General features: G+C 38.1%; 1 protein-coding gene across 3 annotated transcripts in view; it reads left to right on the forward strand.

The window, feature by feature from the left end:
- Positions 1-22,229, forward strand: part of LOC124170756 (inositol polyphosphate multikinase) — a 50,859-nt gene that overhangs the window by 5,068 nt on the left and 23,562 nt on the right. Inside the window, exon 2 of one of the 3 annotated variants that reach the window (XM_046549694.1) lies at positions 17,452-17,585. The exons of the other annotated variants lie outside the window; for them this stretch is intronic. Within the exon in view, the coding sequence (XP_046405650.1) occupies positions 17,489-17,585 (97 nt within the window). The 5' untranslated portion in view covers positions 17,452-17,488. The remainder of the gene's footprint in view (positions 1-17,451; positions 17,586-22,229) is intronic. 3 annotated transcript variants of the gene reach the window in all.

The raw sequence follows: 22,229 nt of genomic DNA on the forward strand, positions 1-22,229 counted from the left end.
ACATCCAAGGTTTGAGAAGATTCTGGCATCATCCCACTGCCAGATTTTTTTAAGAGAAGGCGTCTTTAATATCTCTATAGAAAATGGGAAGGCTAAATACCTTGTTTGCTTTGATAATAAGCAGTTGAGTAGAAACAGGGTCGGAGAAGCTCCTTTCGTGCCATGGAAGAGGGCTGCCACCAAGGTCATTGTTCCCTTGTGACAGTAAAAATTGGGGGTGCCAATGATCTTGAGCTGTTACTTAGTTAAGCTGCTGAGTAAAATGGGTAATATCTTGTGGGTCATAGAGGGCTGTGCCCAATGTGGCTCTACCGTGGCTGAGGGTGTGAAGACCTTGGCCATGGCAGGACACACTCTTGAATGGTGATATAAGTTCTTAGTGGGGTAGCCATGTAGCCACTGATAACCTGTGAGAAGAATACTAGTCCATTTTAAACATGGGACAAAATTTTCTGGACAGCAGTGGTCCAGTTTCTCTGGGACGTAAAACTTTTTGGCGACAAAATTGGAGTAATCATGATTGCCTGTGAAAAAGTTGAGAAATTTCTAAATGCTGATGTTTCACAAGAAAATATCTAGGTATCAACACCTTTAGATACTATTGAATAAAGGTGGGAACCAAACCTGTATTTTTGGCATTTAAAGAAGCAAAGTAGGAAAGCCAATGATGAGTTGACATGCTCTGGTTGAAAATGTTGCCATACTGTTTTCCATAGTGAGTGGGTAGCTCCTCCCTTTGTTTTGGGCAATTGACGAATTAATTTATGTAATGAAAGGGAGATTTGATCACTCTCAGGGTACTTATTTTTTCCAATGTGTACAATCGGGAGAGAAGATTGCTTATTAGTGTCGCATAATGTGTTAAAATAATAAGTTAAAAGTTAAAAAGATGTTCGTAAGTAGGAGATTCTACTGTTGTTATATTGCCAGTAAGTCTTTTTTGCTAATTTTTATCTCTGTGCTGTGATAGAAGCCACGCCATGTTGCATCAGTATGCCAGAAGTAATTGCTCTATTGCCTTACTCCAATATTATAAATGAAGTGGAGGCTTAGTCATGAAATACTCATATTTTGATGCTTTTCTCTCATAGTTTATTTTTCATTTTTTTCCATTCCTCACTGTTATGTTACTCACTAGTGTCTCATAAGCTTTACTGGGTGGTGTTCATCATTGAATACCAGAAATTAAGAGAGTTAAAATTAGTGATGGGTCGGTTCGATTCCTCGATTCTCGACCAAGAACCGGAATCGAAAACGAGTACTTGCCAAGGTGAAAAATCGATTCCGATTCCAGTAGTACTTGAAACCATTTGAATTTTTGCACCAAGTAATCGTAAAACACATATGTATCTTCTAGGGACGTGCAAGTACTCGAAAACTCAAGTCGAGTCGAGTAGTTGGTACTCGACTCGAGCGTTTCGAGTAGCATTACGAATATCGAGTCGAGTAGTTATGGTTACTGAGCTTTCGAGGCTAGTAGGTCCAGCAATCTGCTGACAGGAAGCGCTATCATGAAACTCATGTAATAATGCAGTTTTTAAAGCCGATAAGTTATTCTAATGCCTTGGCCTGGTAGTTTCAGTGAATTTATCCAGGTGGTTTTGCGTTGGTATTATTTTTATGGAATAAAAAATGCAATATTCCTTTGACTTGGTGCTTTGCCTATACTTTCAATTGCCGGGTCTACACTAGTAACTTGTGTAGGTGTCACCAGCTTCATTTAAGTACACCTCCACTTAAGTCATCTTAGAACCCAACTTAAATTGCGTTGGCAACTGTTTCCGTACGGTTGAAGCTCTTCAAGTGTTGTAAATGGCACATAATACCCATCTCACTTCTGAATCATCCCGTTGATTATGTCCTAAGTTGTGCTGTATTCTATGACGTGGTTATTGAGCGTTCTATTTCGTTAGTTAATTTCTAGTGTTGGGGTTATTAATTCCACGAATTTATTTTGTGGTGTTTCTCATCTTATTGTTGGTTTTATTTCCGTGAAAACTAATTGCTATGCCTGTTGCTCACGGTGAAACTCGATTTATAAAACTTAGAAACGTTTTAAGGAATTTTAAGACTGACAATGAGACGACGGCAGAGGATCCGGTAAAACAGTTTATTTTCCACGGTGTCATAAACGTAAACAAATGCACTCAGTAACTTCCCACACACTGATATTGAAACTATTGCATAGGGCTTTAATTTTAGTCCTAGGGATGCCGAGGGAGATAAGATGTGGCGATTTCATTGAACGTGGGAGGAATTAATGGTTGAAATTTAACATCAATGGTTTTAATAAAGCAGTGGAATTTGACTATCAATAAGTTTTTTGTTTACGTTATGAATATGTCATTCCACGAAGTCACGCCAGTAATGCTTAGTAATTCTAAATTCCTCTGGCTCCATCACCTCTCGATGTAGCGTTCCCTCAGGAACTGAAATCGGTCTTTCCTTTTAACCTTCTAAATCCAAAATGGTTAATTCACGGAGTTTGGAAGTTTATTTCAAATGACAGTCGCTTTGGATCAAAGAATCACCAATTGCTCTCCTTGACCTTCATCTGTCAACGTAACTGTTTCCCGATATAGACAATCACGGTGCTGAAGTCGACTTAAAGCTCAAATGTAGCTACCGCACCACATTTAAGATTATATTTAAGTGAAGTCACATAAGTTAAGTCTGTAGTGTAGACAAGGCAAATGACTTTTGAAGATTTTGGTTTTCATCTGTCTGGTTTTACAATGCAAAATGGCCGACCCGTTTTTCACATGAAATTTGACATAAAGTAGACATTATCTTTCGTTTACGAAAAATGTAACTCGGAAAGTTTGAACCACAATGTAAAGCAGAGATTTCTAAAGAATACTAATTAGAAATCGTGGAAAAAAAAGTTTGCGACGAAGGAAATAAGAGCGATTTTTCAATTGCGCGTCAAGGCTGAGCTACACGCCGCGGAACTCTTGCGGCTCGGTAACTGAGGCCGATTTTTCAAGTTTTTTAAAACAATTGTCCTGAAAATCGTCATTTAAAGAATGGATAATCGTCTTCATTGACTTAAAAAACTAAACTGAGGATGTTAAAAAGGATTATGTATATATCGACTAGACCATTTAGCGCATGACTCGAGTGAAAATACTAAGGAATGGATCCCAGACGGCACAGAACCCTCCGTATCTAATTCGTATGTACATAGTACCCATTGACTACGGGGATACTATGCCGCTCCGTCGCTTTTCGTCACTGGATAATTTCCATTCGTGGCCTGTCGACGAAGCATGTGAATGAAGCACGAACGATAGGATACGAAGCGCGCAGGAACACAGCACTCATGCCCCGTTTACACAACGATCGTCGGGACGTTGATCCGTACGATCGTAACCTCAAAACGTCGTGTAGACGCGCAGAGTTACCATCGTAGGCCTTAGTACCTAACACTGCCGAACTTACGATGGTTAGCGCTAGTGTGCCAAGAAAAAAGAGATCGAAATGAAGATCGATGCATATACGATTCTTTCGCGCCGTTGCAATCTTGATGCAGTAATTGATATTTTATAAATAACTCTAATAATTCAAAGATATATGGCAACGAATGAAGACATTATTGAGCAGGTAATGGAAGGACGTGATGGGAAAGTTTTTTCTGATGTTCTATTTACCAAATGATATCGGATATTCTATACTATACCAGTTTTATGCATTTCTTTATTTACAGGTTAACCCATACCCATGTATCCTTACATTATACTTCACAGATGATGGAAAATAACAAACATGCACAAAATGTTAACCAATTAAATCATTGTATAAAGGATTTCACAATAAAATTCGCCAGAAATAACCATAACATTTAGATGAGGACGTGGAGATATCAATACTTGTGCCGAATCAAGCCGAAATCTAAGCCTTTTCTAGTTAAATTATAACAGCAATATGTACTGTCTTTAATGCGTGAATATTCTTGAATGTTTTGACATATTCTCTCGAAGAATCTAGTTTCTTAAAGACTTCACTGACTGTTATGACTAGTTTTAGTTTTATCTCATCATAGCTGGGAGTTGAAGGCATAATTTGCTCTATGGTAATTAAAAACAAGCAGGTGGGGATTTATATAGCTATGACGGGATCCATTAAAAGTTACTAATAAAGGAGATAGGAACAATCTAAATATTAATTGATAATTTTGTAGAGGAATATGCCTTTGTTGGAGGATCCTTGGTCGTGCAAGAATTTTCAAATTAACTAGGGAAAGAATATATGAAGTGTTGTAATTAGACAAAGAGATTAATAAATCGTAATTATTTAATTTGAAAAAATTATTTTGGACACGTTAAATCCGGATTGAGTCGATATTATAATAAAGTGACCAGTTAGCAAAATATTACAATTTGGAACGTAGCAAGGAGGCATATCTACTGTCTTAACCGCATGAATATTGCTAAACTTTGGACAGATTCCCATAAAGAAACCTACATTCTTTAACGTTTTACCGACAGTTCGGACTAGCTTCAGTTTTAGCACATGAAAACATTAATATTCTTTTGCTTCTTAATTTCCAGGATTTCAATTTTCTCACGCAGTGTCGTCGTCAGTTGTTATCTGACACAATTCCACAACGAGGGCAGCACTGAGTTACGATGGTAACTTTTAGACGTGTAAACGTGCAGTAGTCGCGATCAACGTCGGTACGATCGTGGTGTAAACGGGGCATCAGGCTATTCTCAATCGATTGGGTCGAAAATTAGATATATCGTAACTCGCACGATCGAAAAATGTATCGAACGCAACACAATCGATAGCTACCAACCGTAGCGAGAATGTTATGAATCATTATGAATTGTAAGTTCTCAACAGGTAAATAATACTATATCATGGTATTTAGAATTCATGATACAGTATTTTTTACCTATTGAGAACTTACAAAACTTATTCGGCCACTTAAATAACTGCGAAAAATGAGATTCTCAAGGCTAATTCACGCATCCTCAGCATCCAGCATTCTTAAGTGGCTCGTACTTACTTGGAAACCTTGAGATGTTAATAAGAGTAAATTCTTATTAATTTTGACACTAAATAAGACATCACATAGCCCACGAGCATTAAAAAGCTTACCCTAAAGCCTGACGAAATAAAATTTTTAAATAATGCCAATTGCCGATGAAACAGGATTGCTGACACATCTGCTATTAGTATGATCGAATTCATCAAAATGCAAGCAAAAATTAACGTATAGTTCAGTCTCAGCTACTAAAACTTACCCATATCAGGCGCTAAAGTATTTGAAAAATTATTTGGTATGAGTAAAAGTCCCTAGGTCACTGCAGTAAATGTATCAACCTATTAAAAATATGAAAGTCCTGCCAAATCACCAGCATAAACACTTGTAAAATAAAACATGTTATCTCTTAGATCACACCTCCGATTTTATACTTACTTTGCATGAAGTCACCACCACAAGAAATTTTAAAGAGGCAGGAAAGAAAAAACCCACAGAAATACAATACATATATTATGTATTTTCTATTGTCAACCACAATAATATTTCCAATTTTCTCTTCTATCCCACATCTAATTTAGCGAAACAATTACTCTTATTCTCTTTCGAATAGAAAATTATTTAAAAGAGGACTGGTCGATACATACAAACTATCTTCAATACTTTCTCCGATGAACGTCCACTATCACAGCATCCACTTGCACAAATCAAATCCATATCCACAAATATGTCACTTCTGCCACAATGTCTGTCTTCTTGGCGACAGGTAACAGTGAAGCAATGGTACCTTCCTCCAATCTGGGCACCTTCAATTCAGCAAGAATTTTCTCCTCCTCTTCTCGTCCAAGGCCACAAATTATTTTCTGATATCACAAGGTGCGATGTGAAGCTCACACACCTAAAATTAATAAATAATAAAATACCATGTAACTTATTAGGTCAAATCATTTCCAATTTTTGGTATTTCTGCATGAGAAATCAAATTACTAGGCTCGTAAATATAGTAAATATTTGTATGCCTGATATTTTTATTGTTTTAAACTATAGCATAAGATAATTTGAAATGATGAAAGCCGACGTGTAATACACCATAGGGCAAGCTAACAATATTCGATCCTATAAACTTGGCAGCTTATTCCTAGTTTCTCCTTTAACCACACGTTTACCGAATGAATTAATACAAAAAAGACAACTAAAATGCAAGAATTTTCAAAAGAATTGCTGTCACAATATTTTGAATCACCATTTTTAGTACTGAATAGTACTTCAGTACTGAATAGTACGGGATGTTGATGCATCAACATCCCGAAGCCACTTCTAACTTAAAATTACATCCAAATAATTACAACGAGAATTTTAGCGAGAAAGAGTACATACCTCACAGTTTTTCGTAGGGGTGAAATGTTTTCTTCTTATCGCCCAAATGCACTTCTTCTTCAACTCAGGATCTTTTGGAAAGCTAAAAACTTGAACCATGTCCCGGAGTTTCCATTACATCCCGACAATACACACACGAAAGGCATTTTTAATAAAAATATCTCACAAACACGTTTCTGAAGCCCAGTGAATGAAATTAAAGAATAAGGGAAACTTCACCATTACCAGACACTCTATTTTTCACAAACTTAACCACAAAAATCCCTGAAATGTGGTGAGACGTGACGTAAACGATGCGATCTCCAACGGCTTGTGAAGGCATGTGATCTTTCTAGGAGGATATGGCACGATGGCACCAGATGGCACCACCCGCGAAAGAAAATAGTCCCAGACCGAATACAGTTTTATCGATGAGATACAATTTTATCGATGAATATGAATTTGCCAGTCCTCTTGCATCTTTTTTCGTCATTAAAGGAAATAAAGAAACAAAACCTTTTTAGTAACTTCCTAAGCGCAATTTTTGTATCTTGATGGTCCACCCTCGTATTCAGGTACGAAAACTTCCTGTGCCGTCTGGGATATGTTTCGGAACCATCCCACGCATAAGAAATACGGCTCTGGTATTGAAGTATAGTGAAGAGATTAAGTCAGAATGCTAAAGAGAGAGAAAAATGAACTGTTTCCGTGAAAGGCAACAACCGATATCCTTTTTTCCCTTTCCACCTTCGCGGAGGTGTCGCGCGGAAGGGGGAATTTTCACACCACAAGGCTCTTTTAGCTTTTTTTTTATTACTGCGTCTGTCCGATGTGATATTAATTTTTAGCGTTTAGTTTCTTTCTTAAACTTAAAAAAGCAATCGATTTTAAGGTTGATTAAATGACGTCAGAAGTATAGAATTTTTTTGGCTCTACAAAACTAAAGCCTACAGTTCGTTCGCTTCGTCCCCTTGAATTCCATGAAGATTCAAGATCCAAAATAATCGATGATATAATTTTTAATTAAAAATTCCAAAGTCTTCGAAATCTTGCAATTTTGGTAGGAAAGTATGCCCAGTCACACAAGTGTGTAGCAAAAGGCAATTTTCTGCAGGCAGTAATACTGTAACATGGAGACGTCAAAACCTGCGGGCTGAGCATGTAGAATAATTGGTATTTCTGCTTGAGAATTTGAAAGGGCCAAATATTACATGATTCATTTACGTAGTATATAATCTTTATTATAGCTGTGAAAATTACTATATTCAGGGCTCTCCCTTGTAGTTTGGATACATATACAGTGGAACCTGTTTAGTACGTTTCTGAAGGGACCACAAAAAATGAACGTACTAACCAGGAAAACGTGCTAACGAGGAAAGTAAAAAATAGCAGTCGGGGTAATTGCAATCTGTGGAAAAGTCGTCACAATTACAATTACTATCGGTAGTTCTCGTAGGATCGCCTTCCTGAACTCTTTTCACCTTTAAAATAAAGAAAATGGGCGCTACATTGAAAAACAATACCATGTGAATAAAAAATCACAATGTTTCATAGATTTCCCGAAGACAATTACATGAAAACGGCGTCTTTCTCCCGTGATTTATCCCATATTTATTTATAGAAAGAGGACGAGTATAGCTAAGTCATTTCTTTTTTGTCACAGCATACTCGGAGAATATAAAAACAACCCTGACAAGGAACATTAACGGAGTGTAACGCCCACTTTTGCTTCAAACTTTGCACATTTGTAGATTAATGCAAAATAATGAAATGTGTGAAATTTCCCGTGCCCTCGTGACCTGTGAGTCGAGATATCAGCGATCAAAGATGCCCGATTCGTCAATTCGCCGCCCGTCAGGGGGAAGGCATGCCGGCAATTGGCCCACTCCTCGCCGGGCTCGACCCAGCCGCCCGGTGAGCGGCCAGCGATGCGATGCGAGCTATATTTCGTCTACGGCGGAGTCTCACGCCCCGGCGAATCGCTCTTTTGTTTTCTGTTAGTCTTTCTGTATTTCCGATTTTACCTAATACTTATGGAGCATCGGATTGATGGGAAAATTGCTCTGCATTTAGTTATAATGTATAGCAGCACTTTGAAACGCGGAAACTTCGGAATGATACTATAACCCGGAGTAATTCGCGATAAGAATTTATGCTTCATCTTTCTGCCCGTAAATGCGCAAAGGAAACGAGATAGGGGGCATGTTTCTTTCAAACTTTTAAGAGGAAACCCAAAATAAGCAACACATGAAATACGTCAACAGCCTAGGCCTCTCGGAGACGAGACGGGAAAAACCCCATCCGTATGAATGGACGGGGTTCCTTGCCCTTTGGTGGGAGGTCGGCAAATCTATTGTATTTCTAAAGGGCGTACGTAGATTCGTAGATTTTTCGCTTCTGGAAACGGCTGCATCCTCGACCATTTCAGGTACTGTCATAAAATAACCCAAACATTTCCCGTCTCCTCGAACAAAATATAAACACCAGTAGAGATGGAAAACAGCGAGGAATTGGAATTTTGTCAGTTCTACTTCATCTTTTGGTTTGTTCAGAAGCATACGGTTATCTCCAGCACTCTCTCTGCTCTTGTATTGTGGATTGAGCAAAAACGATCTGATTGCTGTTTTTAATAGTATAATATAGCTTTCAACATCGTTCGGGTAATTATAATGGCTGAGGTGGAAACCCATTGAACGTTTTGAGGTTGATGAGAAGTAAATTTTTGGATACTCTCTCTTTTTCGGAGACCACTGTGGAAGAAATTGATCTGGCGGAAAAGCTCACAGGTAAGTGTTTTATGATAATTAAACGATGAAATTATTATGCTAACAGTCAGTTACTTGCTTCTCTAATTTATTTATAATTATATTGTGTAGTAAAAATATGTTATGATATATGTGTTGCAGCGATATTGAAATCCTGTGCAGAAGATGGTGAATACGATTGGGAGGTCGAAGATGATCTTGTATTTGACGATGACAATGAGAGGAATGAGGAAACTGTGGAGGGGTTTGAAGAAAGTAGCAGTGATTCGGAGAGGGATGAGGATATTTCTCCAACGTCTCCTTCTTCTTCAACATCATATGATGTTTCCCCTATGAAGAAACCGAGATCAGAACCATCAATGCTCCAAAAAAAATGGCAGTTGACTTTTGGAAGTCAGGGAAAAAGGGCAACTTGCGACTAGAGACAGTTCGGCACAACTTCCGCTTCGTAACTAGCCGAACTCAACTTCATCGATATGAGAGGCAGATAATAGAAAGCGGAGCCTTAAATGAAAAGTATAAATCTATCCGGGAAGCTCTTCTCACCCGCTTCAAGACCGCCAAAGAGAATAATATAAATGACCGAGATTTGCGGAGGTGGGCAATTGAGGAAAATAGTCAACTGGATACCCCAATCACAAACTTTAAATGCACTCCTCCGTGGCTTTGGAAGTGGAAGAAGCATAACAACATTGTTTCTCGCAAGGTTACGCGAGTTGTTTCCAAGAAGCATTCCTTGGAACAACAGAGTGTTTCAGAAAAGGCCAGAGAGTTCGTGACGGAGGGTTAAGGATTTAATTAGTAATATTGCAAATGGTAGTGTGCAAGTTTTAAATACTGACCAGAGTGGTTTTAAAAAGGAAATGCATTCCGGGCGCACTCTGGAATTTCGAGGGGTGAAAGTGGTGGAATCAGTGGCCCATAGTTTACATGCAACCACTCATTCTTACACTATTCAACCGACTATTTCAATGGATGGTGAGCTCCTCTCCACTCTACTTATCTGCTTGCAAGAGAAGGATGGCAAATTCCCCGCACGCGCGGACATTTTTCAAGCCGCCAATGTTCATTGCGTTGCATCAACTTCAGGATTGTTAACCAAAAACATTTTGATGGAAGAGTATTTCGGGCAGGTTCTTTCCCCAGCAATACGTAATGAATTTATGTATGAATATGTAATTATATGTATTTATGAATGAATTATTACTATGTATATATCTTTGTGAAAATTAACAGTATAGAAATAAACATGTTTGAACTGAACTGAACAATCAAAAAAATTCGTAAATCTATAATCCTCTCACGTTACGGCCATTGGAACTCTCTAGGGCCTTGACCGTCCCGAGGATATTCCATGAGGAGCTCGGTGCACCGGAATGCATAGTCATTAGTCTGAACGTATCAGTCAATTAGGTGAGTTTTGGTGGTCCATTCCCCATGCAATAGATTTGCCGACCTCCCACCAAAGGGCAAGGAACCCCGTCCATTCATACGGATGGGGTTTTTCCCGTCTCGTCTCCGAGAGGCCTAGGCTGTTGACGTATTTCATGTGTTGCTTATTTTGGGTTTCCTCTTAAAAGTTTGAAAGAAACATGCCCCCTATCTCGTTTCCTTTGCGCATTTACGGGCAGAAAGATGAAGCATAAATTCTTATCGCGAATTACTCCGGGTTATAGTATCATTCCGAAGTTTCCGCGTTTCAAAGTGTTGCTATATATTATAACTAAATGCAGAGCAATTTTCCCATCAATCCGATGCTCCATAAGTATTAGGTAAAATCGGAAATACAGAAAGACTAACAGAAAACAAAAGAGCGATTCGCCGGGGCGTGAGACTCCGCCGTAGACGAAATATAGCTCGCATCGCATCGCTGGCCGCTCACCGGGCGGCTGGGTCGAGCCCCGCGAGGAGTGGGCCAATTGCCGGCATGCCTTCCCCCTGACGGGCGGCGAATTGACGAATCGGGCATCTTTGATCGCTGATATCTCGACTCACAGGTCACGAGGGCACGGAAAATTTCACACATTTCATTTTTTTGCATTAATCTACAAATGTGCAAAGTTTGAAGCAAAAGTGGGCGTTACACTCCGTTAATGTTCCTTGTGAGTATGTCAACGGGTTGTTTTTAAACATCATAAAAATTGGTCAAAATTATATTAACCTTAAATTACGGCAACAGCCGTACACATTCGCGCTTCTGGAATAAAGCCATATCGATTGTTATAGCGATCGATATATCGAATAATAACACGCAAGATTATTAGATTACGAGGTAATTACAAGAAGATTTTATATTATACAGTCGAAATTTACTTTTAAAATTTGTTTAATGTCGTCTGCTTTCGTGCCGAGATCAAGTATTTTTAAGCTAAGCTTCGCGTGGAGATCCAGAGCATCGTCTGCTCCCGCAGCAGTAGTCAAATACGCACGTACCACGTAGCATTGACGTCGTGCAGTACTGCTTTAGATAAAGTGGGAATTGGATAAGACTCATTTCTTCATCATGATAACTCGTGCAATAGCAACAATTGTCCACTCGTGAAATTTGTGCGCAGTGGGCACTGCAGAGGCAATACAAGGTGAGGAGCTCGGGGTGGGGAAAATTGCGGCTTCTCATTGGCTGCTGTTTTGCATAGTCAGACATTCCTGATGAATGGCCATATTTTATTATTCATCGCGTCATAACAGTTGAGAAATGCATTTGGATAAATCATGGTCGAAGAAAGATATGTGGAATGAATGCAAGAATTTTAATGGCTAGTAATAATAAATTAAATCATGAATTCGGAGCTTTACGACCCTTAAGAAGATACTGGAGAACGAATTGCGGGTTGCGTCACGGCTAGCAATTGAGCGTACTAACCAGGAAAGCGCAATTTTTTCAAACGTACTAACCAAATACTTTTACCTGTATTTTGTTCCAATGGTACCGGGACCGAGAGAAATCGTCGTACTAAGGAGGAAAACGTACTAAGGAGGAACGTACTAACCAAGTTCCACTGTATATGGTCGACATATCACTTGAGGTTAATTAATTTCAATTGTCCCTATGGAACCGTTGAAGACACATTAATTTTCATTCATCTCCACATTTCACACCACTCTTAAGTTATGTTCCGTGGCGCCGACTCCATGGGGCCTGAGGGGGCCCGAGCCCCCTCAAAAATTCGTTATGGATGTGAGGAAAAAATGTGTCAAGCTTGTCAATTTTCCCCGGAGTGTCCAGATATCGAGATTCGAGTTATCAGGGTTCTAATGCTGATCATATGACTCTTCTAAAATGATTTAAAAAAACTTAAAACTCACTACTCATATAATCTTCCGGGGCAAGATCCCCGGTTTGGGCCCCCCCAATATTTTTTGTAAGTCATCACCCCTGGGTATGCTCTGTTTTGAAACTTAGCTATTATATTTTAATTACATAGTGATGATATGAAAGATGCTTTTGTCAACTGACTCTTTCACTGAGTAATATTTTTTTAAAGTGGTTTTCTTGTTGCCTGGAATTAAGTGATATTTTTCTTGGAGCCTATGGCATCAGAATCGATGGAATCGGTATCGGTAGAATCGGAATCGAAATGTCAGAATTGGAATCGGAATCGATAAAATTTTGGAATCGACCCATCACTAGTTAAAATTTTTCTGGAGAAATGCACGAATAGCCCTGAGGTTTCCCACAGTTCAGGTAGCTTAAGTGCCCATACCTTTCTTTCTTGTATTTTTATATCAACAATATGTAAGAGCCTGGTTTAGTCATGGTAATAGAGGAAAAATGAAAATGCTTATGCAGTAACTGGGTAATCCATGCTCAAGTTTTCACCTTTGTTTCCATGCATACATACATATACTTTCTCTATATATTTTGCATCCACTTCATTGAATTATTTTTCATTTTTGAGGGAAGTGAATGGTAGGATAGATAATAGAGTGGAAGAGGTTGGTTAGGTGAACTTTGGGAGATGCTACTTGGACACTTGAGGGTACATCCAGCATGGGGACACGGCAGAAGTGCATTTGTGGAATGGGTTTGCAAGATGTGTTTACCAACTTTTAATTGTCATTTGGATTGTCTGTCTTTGTGCATTTTCATTCGAGCTAATTAGTGTAATTCATCCTCGCCTCTAGTATACTGCAGGGTATTCTAAATTCCCCCACCCCTAGGCCTGTCTTCCAGCCAGCCTATTCCTCCCCTCCCAACCTCTCTCTAAAACTCATTCCCCACCCCCCCTAAGTGAACATTACAATATCCACCCCTGGGGTAGCTGACTCACTGATATTCCCACAAATGGAAATGGATCAAACTGTCTAGAATCTGCACTCAACACTGTGTGTATGATTGTACACAATTGGATGAAAATTTAATATGTGCATCAGTGGCATAGCCAGGAATTTTGTTCAGGGAGTGTCCAAAACCAGGGGAAAACTTTTGAAAAACAGGGTAAGTACTTAGCAGAGGGTTTTAAACTAATTTTAGCACTTTTCATGAATGAAAAATCTTTGTTTGTTAAGGGAACATTTTGTAAATTCATGATTTTACAATATTTTGTTTTCTTTTATGAAGGAAAATAATGTTTTTTATATTTCTGGGGGGGGGTCCAAACCCTCCTGGCTGCACCACTGGTGTATATTGAGTCATAATTCTTTTGATGCAGTTCTGCCTGCAATTATCTTGTCTTTGAAACTGCCATCTTTCCTATCTCAAGTTAAAAAATGTACATGATCATAAGTGACTGTGTTAGGAAAAAGTCTGCATAGAGGACAGAGTATATATGCATCTGAAGAAATGGTAAGGATGCGAGCTTGCCCACAGTTCACTACAGAGGAAAGAACCAGATGTGTTCGCACCAGTGAAAGGATTGACATGTGAATTGTATAATCTTTTTTCTGCCTATGACTATCATTTATCGTTATGAGTTGCTTATTTCTTTATGCCCAGAGCAAGTATGTTTCATCATAAATTGTGTGAAGGGGTATCGAAAAATAACTGGAGAAGATTTGCTGTGCTCGTCACTTGGGGTTTCTCCCTCAGCTCAGGTGTAGGTAAACCACTCTTGAGTCAGTGTAGCAAAGGATGTCACTTGAAAGATTTTAGTGGAAGAGTTTAAGTGTGATGCGGTTTTCAACCTCTTTGATTCGCCTGGCATGTGGGAATATTGTGCAGCATTAAAATTGTCTTTTTTTTGTGAAAGTGGGTCAGATGCTATTTGCATCTTCTTAAGGAGCTGTCTGAAAAAAATAGTAAATTTTTCTGTGGTATTTTGCAATTTATTGTCAATAGCTTATCTATAGAGCACATTAATGACTATGAATAGAGTATCTAATGAAATTATGGGAGAGCTTTCATCTGTTCTGAATGTTGAAGGCCTGCTGGGCCTTGCATATCATGTCTGCGTAAGTAGTATTGATGGACTTGGTGATTTTTTTGGCCTTTCATGAAGCTCTGTGAAAACGATTTTAGTGGAAAACTTGCAAATTGGAGTGCAGACTGGATCTTCTACAGTGACTATTCTCAAGCTCACACTGTCATTTGTGTGCATGTTTTTATGCAAAGCCATGTGATGCCACTTCCTTGCCAACCCTGTGCACGTTTGGACCCCTCCCTTGTGGGAGTTGATTACAGAACATTTTGCTGCATTCCTGAGGTGATAATGCAAGGACAAATATGAAATTTGTTTCACTCTACTTACTGAAATAACTAAAGGTTGTTATATTAATGCTCATAAATTTACTACATCGATGACTAACATTTTGAGCTGAGAATCAGATTCAGTATTTTTTTCATTTATGTCCAGCTTGTGTTGTGTCCTTTCGTATTCATCCTTTCAGGCTGAATGGGGTACAGAACTGGAGACCCCTAAATGTCTTTTTATAAGTATATTTTGGTAGGAAGGTAGGAGGTTGAAATAAATATCCATTTGACACTTCTGATTTTACCTAAAAGCAGCATGAATTAAGTTGTATTTGGCACAAAATCTTGCTCTAATGACAACCTTTTTTATATTGAATGTTATTGGTTATTTTTGAGTACATTACATATTCAATAAATTATTAGTTGAGGTATTTATCAATATATCTGTTAACTTTTTGACCTTTCTGGCATTAATGTCTCTGTTAGTGACCTTAATTTTTTGACTGGAGGGAATTATTTCTTGCTGATTTCCATTTTTGTAATTGCAGTAATAGCCTTTTAGTTGCACTGTGATTGCATGCACCTAAAATTTGAAGCAATTCATTAAGTTGAAATTGAATTTTTATTTCTGCTTTTTCTCTTGTACCTTTCCCAATATTTATTTGCCTTTGTGCCATATATTTATCTCCACTATTATATTCCTATAATTTTATTACTGTGTGTGTAGTTATACTTCACAATCAAAGTTTGATTGTACTAATTCTATTCTACCCTCATGCTATATGGTGTATACATCATTAAAAATTATTTTTAAATCATCATATTGCTTCCCAATTCTTTTAAAAGGCATTCAATTGATTTTCTATGCCAATCACTTTTTTCTCATCTAATTTCTGCCTTTATTTATCTCTGACTCTTTTAAAATTCTTATTTGCCCCTTTGATTCATATTCGAGCACTTAAATAATGATCTTGTAATTTTTGGAATATGTGAAATGAAATGTGGGCCACATTTTCCGTAACTGTTTTTCATTTGTTAAATAAAATTTAAAAGTTTTATCTTACTCTATTCTTTTTGTTGGCAGAAAGGTCATCCTGGTTACAAATATGGCCAATAAAAATTTAGGTCTTTGGCAGTGGTGTGATGGGATTGATACTTAAGGTGCTTAACAGTACTTTAAGTAATGTTTTCACAGAATTTTGATTTACTGCTTTGTTTGAAGAATTGATTAATTAAAATGTTCTTCAGCCTTTAAGAGGTGAAATTCATAGAGACAAAACAGATGTATATCTTAATTTTTTTATTGGGATTAAGTATGAAGGAACATAACCCAAAATGTGAAAGGGTGCTTCTGCAGTTAAAGTTTTTACATGTAGGGAAATTGCCATGTTTTCATTCATTACCTTGTCAGATCTTCCTTTAAACTGTAATCCAAAATGAAAAATGACTACATGTAGAGAGTGTGTTGCTGTCACACATATAATGCTTATATATTTCAAATAATTTGGTATTTCATGTTTAAGATTTAAATTGGTTATTTATACTTACTGAGCTGACTTCAAAGGATAGTAATGGACACTTATATAATATTATCTATCATCTCGTGGGTTATTTCTTGTGAGGATTGTCAGCTATTGTGTGATACATACTTGTGCTTTACTTGAAGTAAATCTATAGCTATGAATCTTGGTCATTGCATGGTCATGTTCTGCTGTGAATTTCTGCAGATTCTCAATGGCTCATTGTAAACCAGCTCCTCTTACCATTGATCCCTGAGCTATGGTTCATATAGAAGCCAGGCACTTGACATTTGGCATAAGACAGCCCTACAGACTTTGTGCAACTTCTTCGTTGAAATGTTGCGAAAGATTGATCTCCTATCTTAATCACAAAGAAAATTTGAAAATGTGGCCTATGTTCCTCCTACCCCTTTTTTATATTGCTCTAAAAATGAAAAAACACTGTATATTGGCATCATGAAGAATCCCACTACCATATGAAATCATTATGAAGAAAGTCATTGGTTGTGGACAGAAAATGAGCGTTAGATTTTTGGATCATGCTATCTATGGAGCCCACATCAGGGCTAGGCAAGATATTGTCCGGGTGCCTCTTCTACCTTCCCACTAATAAAAACCTTCAGTGACACTGGTTCACTAGTTTTCAAATAACCTAATTACAGTAGAATCTTTGACAAGGTTTTAATGGTGGACTAAATTTGAAACACTGTATGTGGTAAAACACTAAGTGACAACCTGCCTTTTTTTTTATTGTAAGAGTCCGTTATGATTGCAATAGGTTTATAATGTTAAATCAGTATCACGTGTCACAAAAAAATGAGCAGTTTAGCAAGGGAATCTTCCTAAGGGAAGGTCGGACAACACTTTTCAGAAAGCAGCTAAGAAATGGGAAGTAGAATCATATGATAAGCAATTTGTGGATGATATTTGAAGATATGTAGTTATGTAATCAATTAAATTATAAACATTCCAACATGGAATGTCAATCAACATTAATAATTCAATTTTTACACATTTCTCAGTGCTGTGCATGCATGTTCTCAAATTTATTTTGCTAGCACAGTTTGGGGGGTTAGTGGCTATGCAATCAAAAAAATCATTATCATTGTATCATTTAAGACAAGCAAAATAAAGATGCAGCAGAAGATCGTTAATATGGAATTCTAAACTATGGAATACTATATATGTTTACAGGAAGATATTCTAGAATCTGCCAACTCGATGATTTGTGATGCCTCGGCAGAATGACAGCCAAGTGAGCAGTTATAAAGCCTCCTGTGCGCACATTTTGGCTTATAAAGTCATTCAGAAAAGAGAATGTATTACATGTAAGCATATAGAGTTGATGGTAACTGTAGCATGCATGGTCTTATTCGGCAGGCTTGCCCCACCTGTGTGGCTGGATGAATATGGAGCCAGGCAAAGTTGCTTATGTGGCACACAGATCAAAACTAACTTGTCTTGTTTCTCGGTGGGTTTAATTTGAATGACTACAAGCTTAACTCTGCTAAGTGAAAAGCTTTTATCTTCAAAATTGTGCAATGTGCCAATTTATCAATGTCTTTGAAGTTAGGCAATTTCATTGGTGATGTGTCATCTGAGTCAACCATGAAGGAATCCCACCTGGATTTTCGTATTTTATCGCATTCATCTGTTTTACTGTGATATTTACATCATAATGCTGTTATGCTGAGAAAGAATACTCTCACTGACCATCGGAGACACATCAGGAGAAACACCTCTCGGGTTCTTTCACGGTTTGTCCATGGGTGAACTGCACAATAACTTGGGCCTCTTTTGAAAAGGGAAAAATTGGAGGACTGTAATATTGTGCTAACCACCAAGAAGTGAGTTGAAAGGGGCTTGAACGATCTATGAGCAGCATTCTAAGAAAACCATCGCAGTAGCTGCCTGGGGAAAGTAACTTGTGTCCTCAGTCGTCCTGTAATCATTGAATTCAAATTCAAGAGGTAAAAGATAAGGTAGTCACTGGTGATTTAGGAATACTTATCACCACTTGATTGAATTTAATTCAAAAAATTGTCGGGTTTTAGGATTGGAAGAAGGTTGCGAAAAGTGAAGACAAATCATTTGCTTTGTGAATTGAAGAAATCGGCACTGTATTCACTGAAGATTGCCTACAAAAAAGCTCTTCCTGGTAGATTCAGTCAATGCTTGTTAAAATTTCATGTGAATATTCTTCTTGATGAGTAGAAAATAATTGATCTGGATAAGGGTTTGTGTGAACCATCATGAAAAAAAAACATTTAATGGGGTCAAAAAGTTAACGACCTCTAATACAGAAAAATGCAGAAAGTGGAAAAGTTAAAGGAGAGTTTGTTCATTGTTTTGAGAGGGATTGAATCGGGATCTCAAAAAATGAACCTTAACTGCTGTAAAACGTTGCATGCAAAGATGCCAAATCCGAATTCAATTATGTTATGAAACACTCAGAAACTGCTGGGGTGTGCGAAATGAAACATGCATGGTTAATTTATCGACAGTATGTATATCACATATATTTATTTTAAAATGGTTCTTTTTGCATTTCATACTCTTTCTAGCTTCTGCCTTTTTGATCAGTCCTTAAATTAATAATGCACCTTTCCAATCTTTGATGTTTTACATTCAATCTGTTCTTCCCTGAGTCAGTTTTCCCAGGATCATTCCTTGTGCTGTAAGTTGCAGAATGTCTTACCTACTCCCCTCATGATGTGCTCAAAGTATTTTTTTATGGCTTTTGTCTCCGAAAGAATTAGAATGTTGGCATATGCTGATGACATGGTAGTAATAGATGAGACAGAGACGAATTTGAAGATGACTGATTAATGGAAAAGATTAGGGCCAAGTATCAGCTGAAAATAAATTAAAAGAAACCAAATTTGTATGCAGTGTAAGACCAATGATAAATTTTAAACAAAAACTTGAAGAGGTTAGTTCTGATACCTACCTAAAGAAGTCACGTAACCAGCAATGGACACAGCAAGTAAAAGTTATCTGTAGAATAACAGAGGCAAAGAGGGAATTCTACATGAAGAAGGATGTACTTATAGCTTATAATATTAACATAGAAACATGCAAAAAATTCATTCTCTTGAGTAATTTTCTGTGTGGCTGTGAGGGAAGGATGTTGATGTGAGGAGAGAAGCCATGCCTGTGTGATGAAGGGACGAGCAGGTGAGAAGTAGTGACCCACTTTGCAGGAATATGTGATGTTCACAACTTACCTATGTATCTATGAAATGGTTAAGGTCAATGGTTTTTCATTGTAAATAGCTTGAAGAGTAGGTTATCGGAAAAAAAACCGAAAAATATGGGTCTCTTTATTTTTCAAACTGTTATCATGATAGGCAATTTTTTAAAAATCGATGAAAAAGTCCATGGTCGAAGGAAGAGTTGATGGAAAGAAGGCCAAGGAGGGCCCCGAATGAGTTAAATGGAGTAAGTTATAAAGGATTTGAAAGAGAAGATATAGGTGCATGGATAAGGTGGATGGATAGCCGAGTGCAGAGGTCAAACCTATCTTCAGATTTTTGACTCGTGATGATGATGAGTGACTTTTGCAGAGCAAGCTTCTTATGACATGGAGTTTGGCTCAAGCATCAAGCCTTCATATTTATACTAAGCCACCTCTTTGTATTTATATTCACATCCAGATCTTGAGTTTTTTTGTGATGTAATATCACAGGTATTTAAGTCTATTAACTATTTCTATATTTTAATTGCCAATTGTTGTTATGGTTTCATAATTGGTTGCATCTTTCTGAAAAACATTCTCTTTAAAGTTTTGTTACATTTCTCACCTCAGTCAACCTTTCAAGCAAGGGCCAGACATGCTGCTGCATCCTAATGCATGATTATATAATAATATAATATAACTTTATTCCATTTACATTCAAACATATTACATTAGAAAGCACTTAAACAATTATGGAATATATAGGTACCCCTTAATGAATAGTTATGGGGCTACCATGTTACACTTTTTGCACAGGTCTGGTGCTAACGTACATGAGAAGTAAATTTATTTCTTTGCATTCAGTTATTTGTTATCTTACCGATGGCATTCATTATTATAATATGATATTTCAAATATTCACACTAGGATAACTATCTTTCTTATATAAACGCATAATTACATACATAGAATATACAATATACCCTTAATTGTAAACTTTTTATGCCACCTTTCTTAGCAGAAACTCAATTTCCTCATACCTCATAAGCCATTTTTTTACAGCGGATGCAAATCCCCATCTTTTTTCCGAGTTTTTCACATTACTTGGCAACATACTAAATAATTTAGGCCCTAAGTATTTGTATGACTGTCGATAAATTTCAGTCTTCGGCCTAGGTATATCAAAGTTTCTCCAAGATCTGATGTCATAAGTTTGTGGTCTGGCCTTTTCACCACTACGGTTATAGAAAACTCTAAGGACTTTATAAATGAATAGATCTCTGCATTTCTTCCGGGTTTCCTTCCGCGTCAGATTGTTCGTAGACAACAGTTTCGCTGGCTATCCTGCCAGCGTCTTCAGGTCGAAGGTGTCGGCTGTCGGTTTCTGCCTCGCTTATATACCGTAGGCTGGATGGGAGCTGCATTGTGATTGGCTGTTTGACTGGGCGCTTCTATCTGATTGGCTCTCTCTTGGATTACTCTTTTCCACGCGCTGTGAAGGAAGTATCCATCTTCTCTATTGAAATTCAATGGTGTTTTTCAAAATTCAATAAGAAGCCGAAGTTGTGGCTGAGATATGTGGACGACACGTTCGTCATCTGGCCCCATGGTGTACAGGAATTACAAGTGTTCCTTCGACACCTGAACTCACAACATCATGGAATCAAATTTACTATGGACATGGAGAAGGAGCAGTCATTAAATTTTCTGGATGTCCTCGTGACCAAAAAAGACAACGGGGGACTCGGCCATGCTGTCTACAGAAAGCTTACGCACACCGACCGATATCTAAATGCAGCATCTCACCATCATCCCAGTCAGAAGGCCTCACTAGTGGCTACATTGGTCAACAGAGCATATAATATCTCCGATGATAACTCCCTCTCCACGGAGATAAAGCACCTCACTTCGGCACTCCAGAAAAATGGATATCGGAGAGAACTGGTCCTTAAAAGGACCACTAAGGAAGAGGAAAAGCGACGCAAGGCCACCATAGAAAACCAGAGTGATGACGATGGAGAGGCAGAAGCGTCAAGGAAGCTGTACGTCACCATCCCTTTCATTGCTAGAACATCAGAAAGGATCGCCAGAATATTAAAAAAGCATGACGTGGTCACTAGATACAACTGTGTGACCAAGATAAGAGACTTCCTCCCCGGGCCCAAGGACATCATTCCTCAGGAACTGTACGAAGGGGTATAAAAGGTGCCTTGCTCCTGCGGGAAATCCTACATAGGGGAAACTTGCCGCTCCATGCATGTGAGGATCAAAGAACATCAAAGGGCGACCAAAAACAAACAATTTCAGCTCTCAGCCATCGCCGAACATGCATGGTCGGAACCTGGCCACGACATAAAATTTGAAGAAAAGAAACTTTTAGCTAAGGAGTGCCGATACTTCCCAAGGCAAATCAGGGAAGCAATAGAAATTCAAAAAACACCATTGAATTTCAATAGAGAAGATGGATACTTCCTTCGCAGCGCGTGGAAAAGAGTAATCCAAGAGAGAGCCAATCAGATAGAAGCGCCCAGTCAAACAGCCAATCACAATGCAGCTCCCATCCAGCCTACGGTATATAAGCGAGGCAGAAACCGACAGCCGACACCTTCGACCTGAAGACGCTGGCAGGATAGCCAGCGAAACTGTTGTCTACGAACAATCTGACGCGGAAGGAAACCCGGAAGAAATGCAGAGATCAAACCATCGCCGCGGAAACCTACGCTCTAAAATGAATAGATGCCTTAGTGGGAGAATATATAATATTTTGAAAAGAGGAAATGAGTGGCTTTCCCTA

Source organism: Ischnura elegans, chromosome X, assembly GCF_921293095.1.
Source record: "Ischnura elegans chromosome X, ioIscEleg1.1, whole genome shotgun sequence".
Classification (NCBI taxonomy): Eukaryota; Metazoa; Arthropoda; class Insecta; order Odonata; family Coenagrionidae; genus Ischnura; species Ischnura elegans.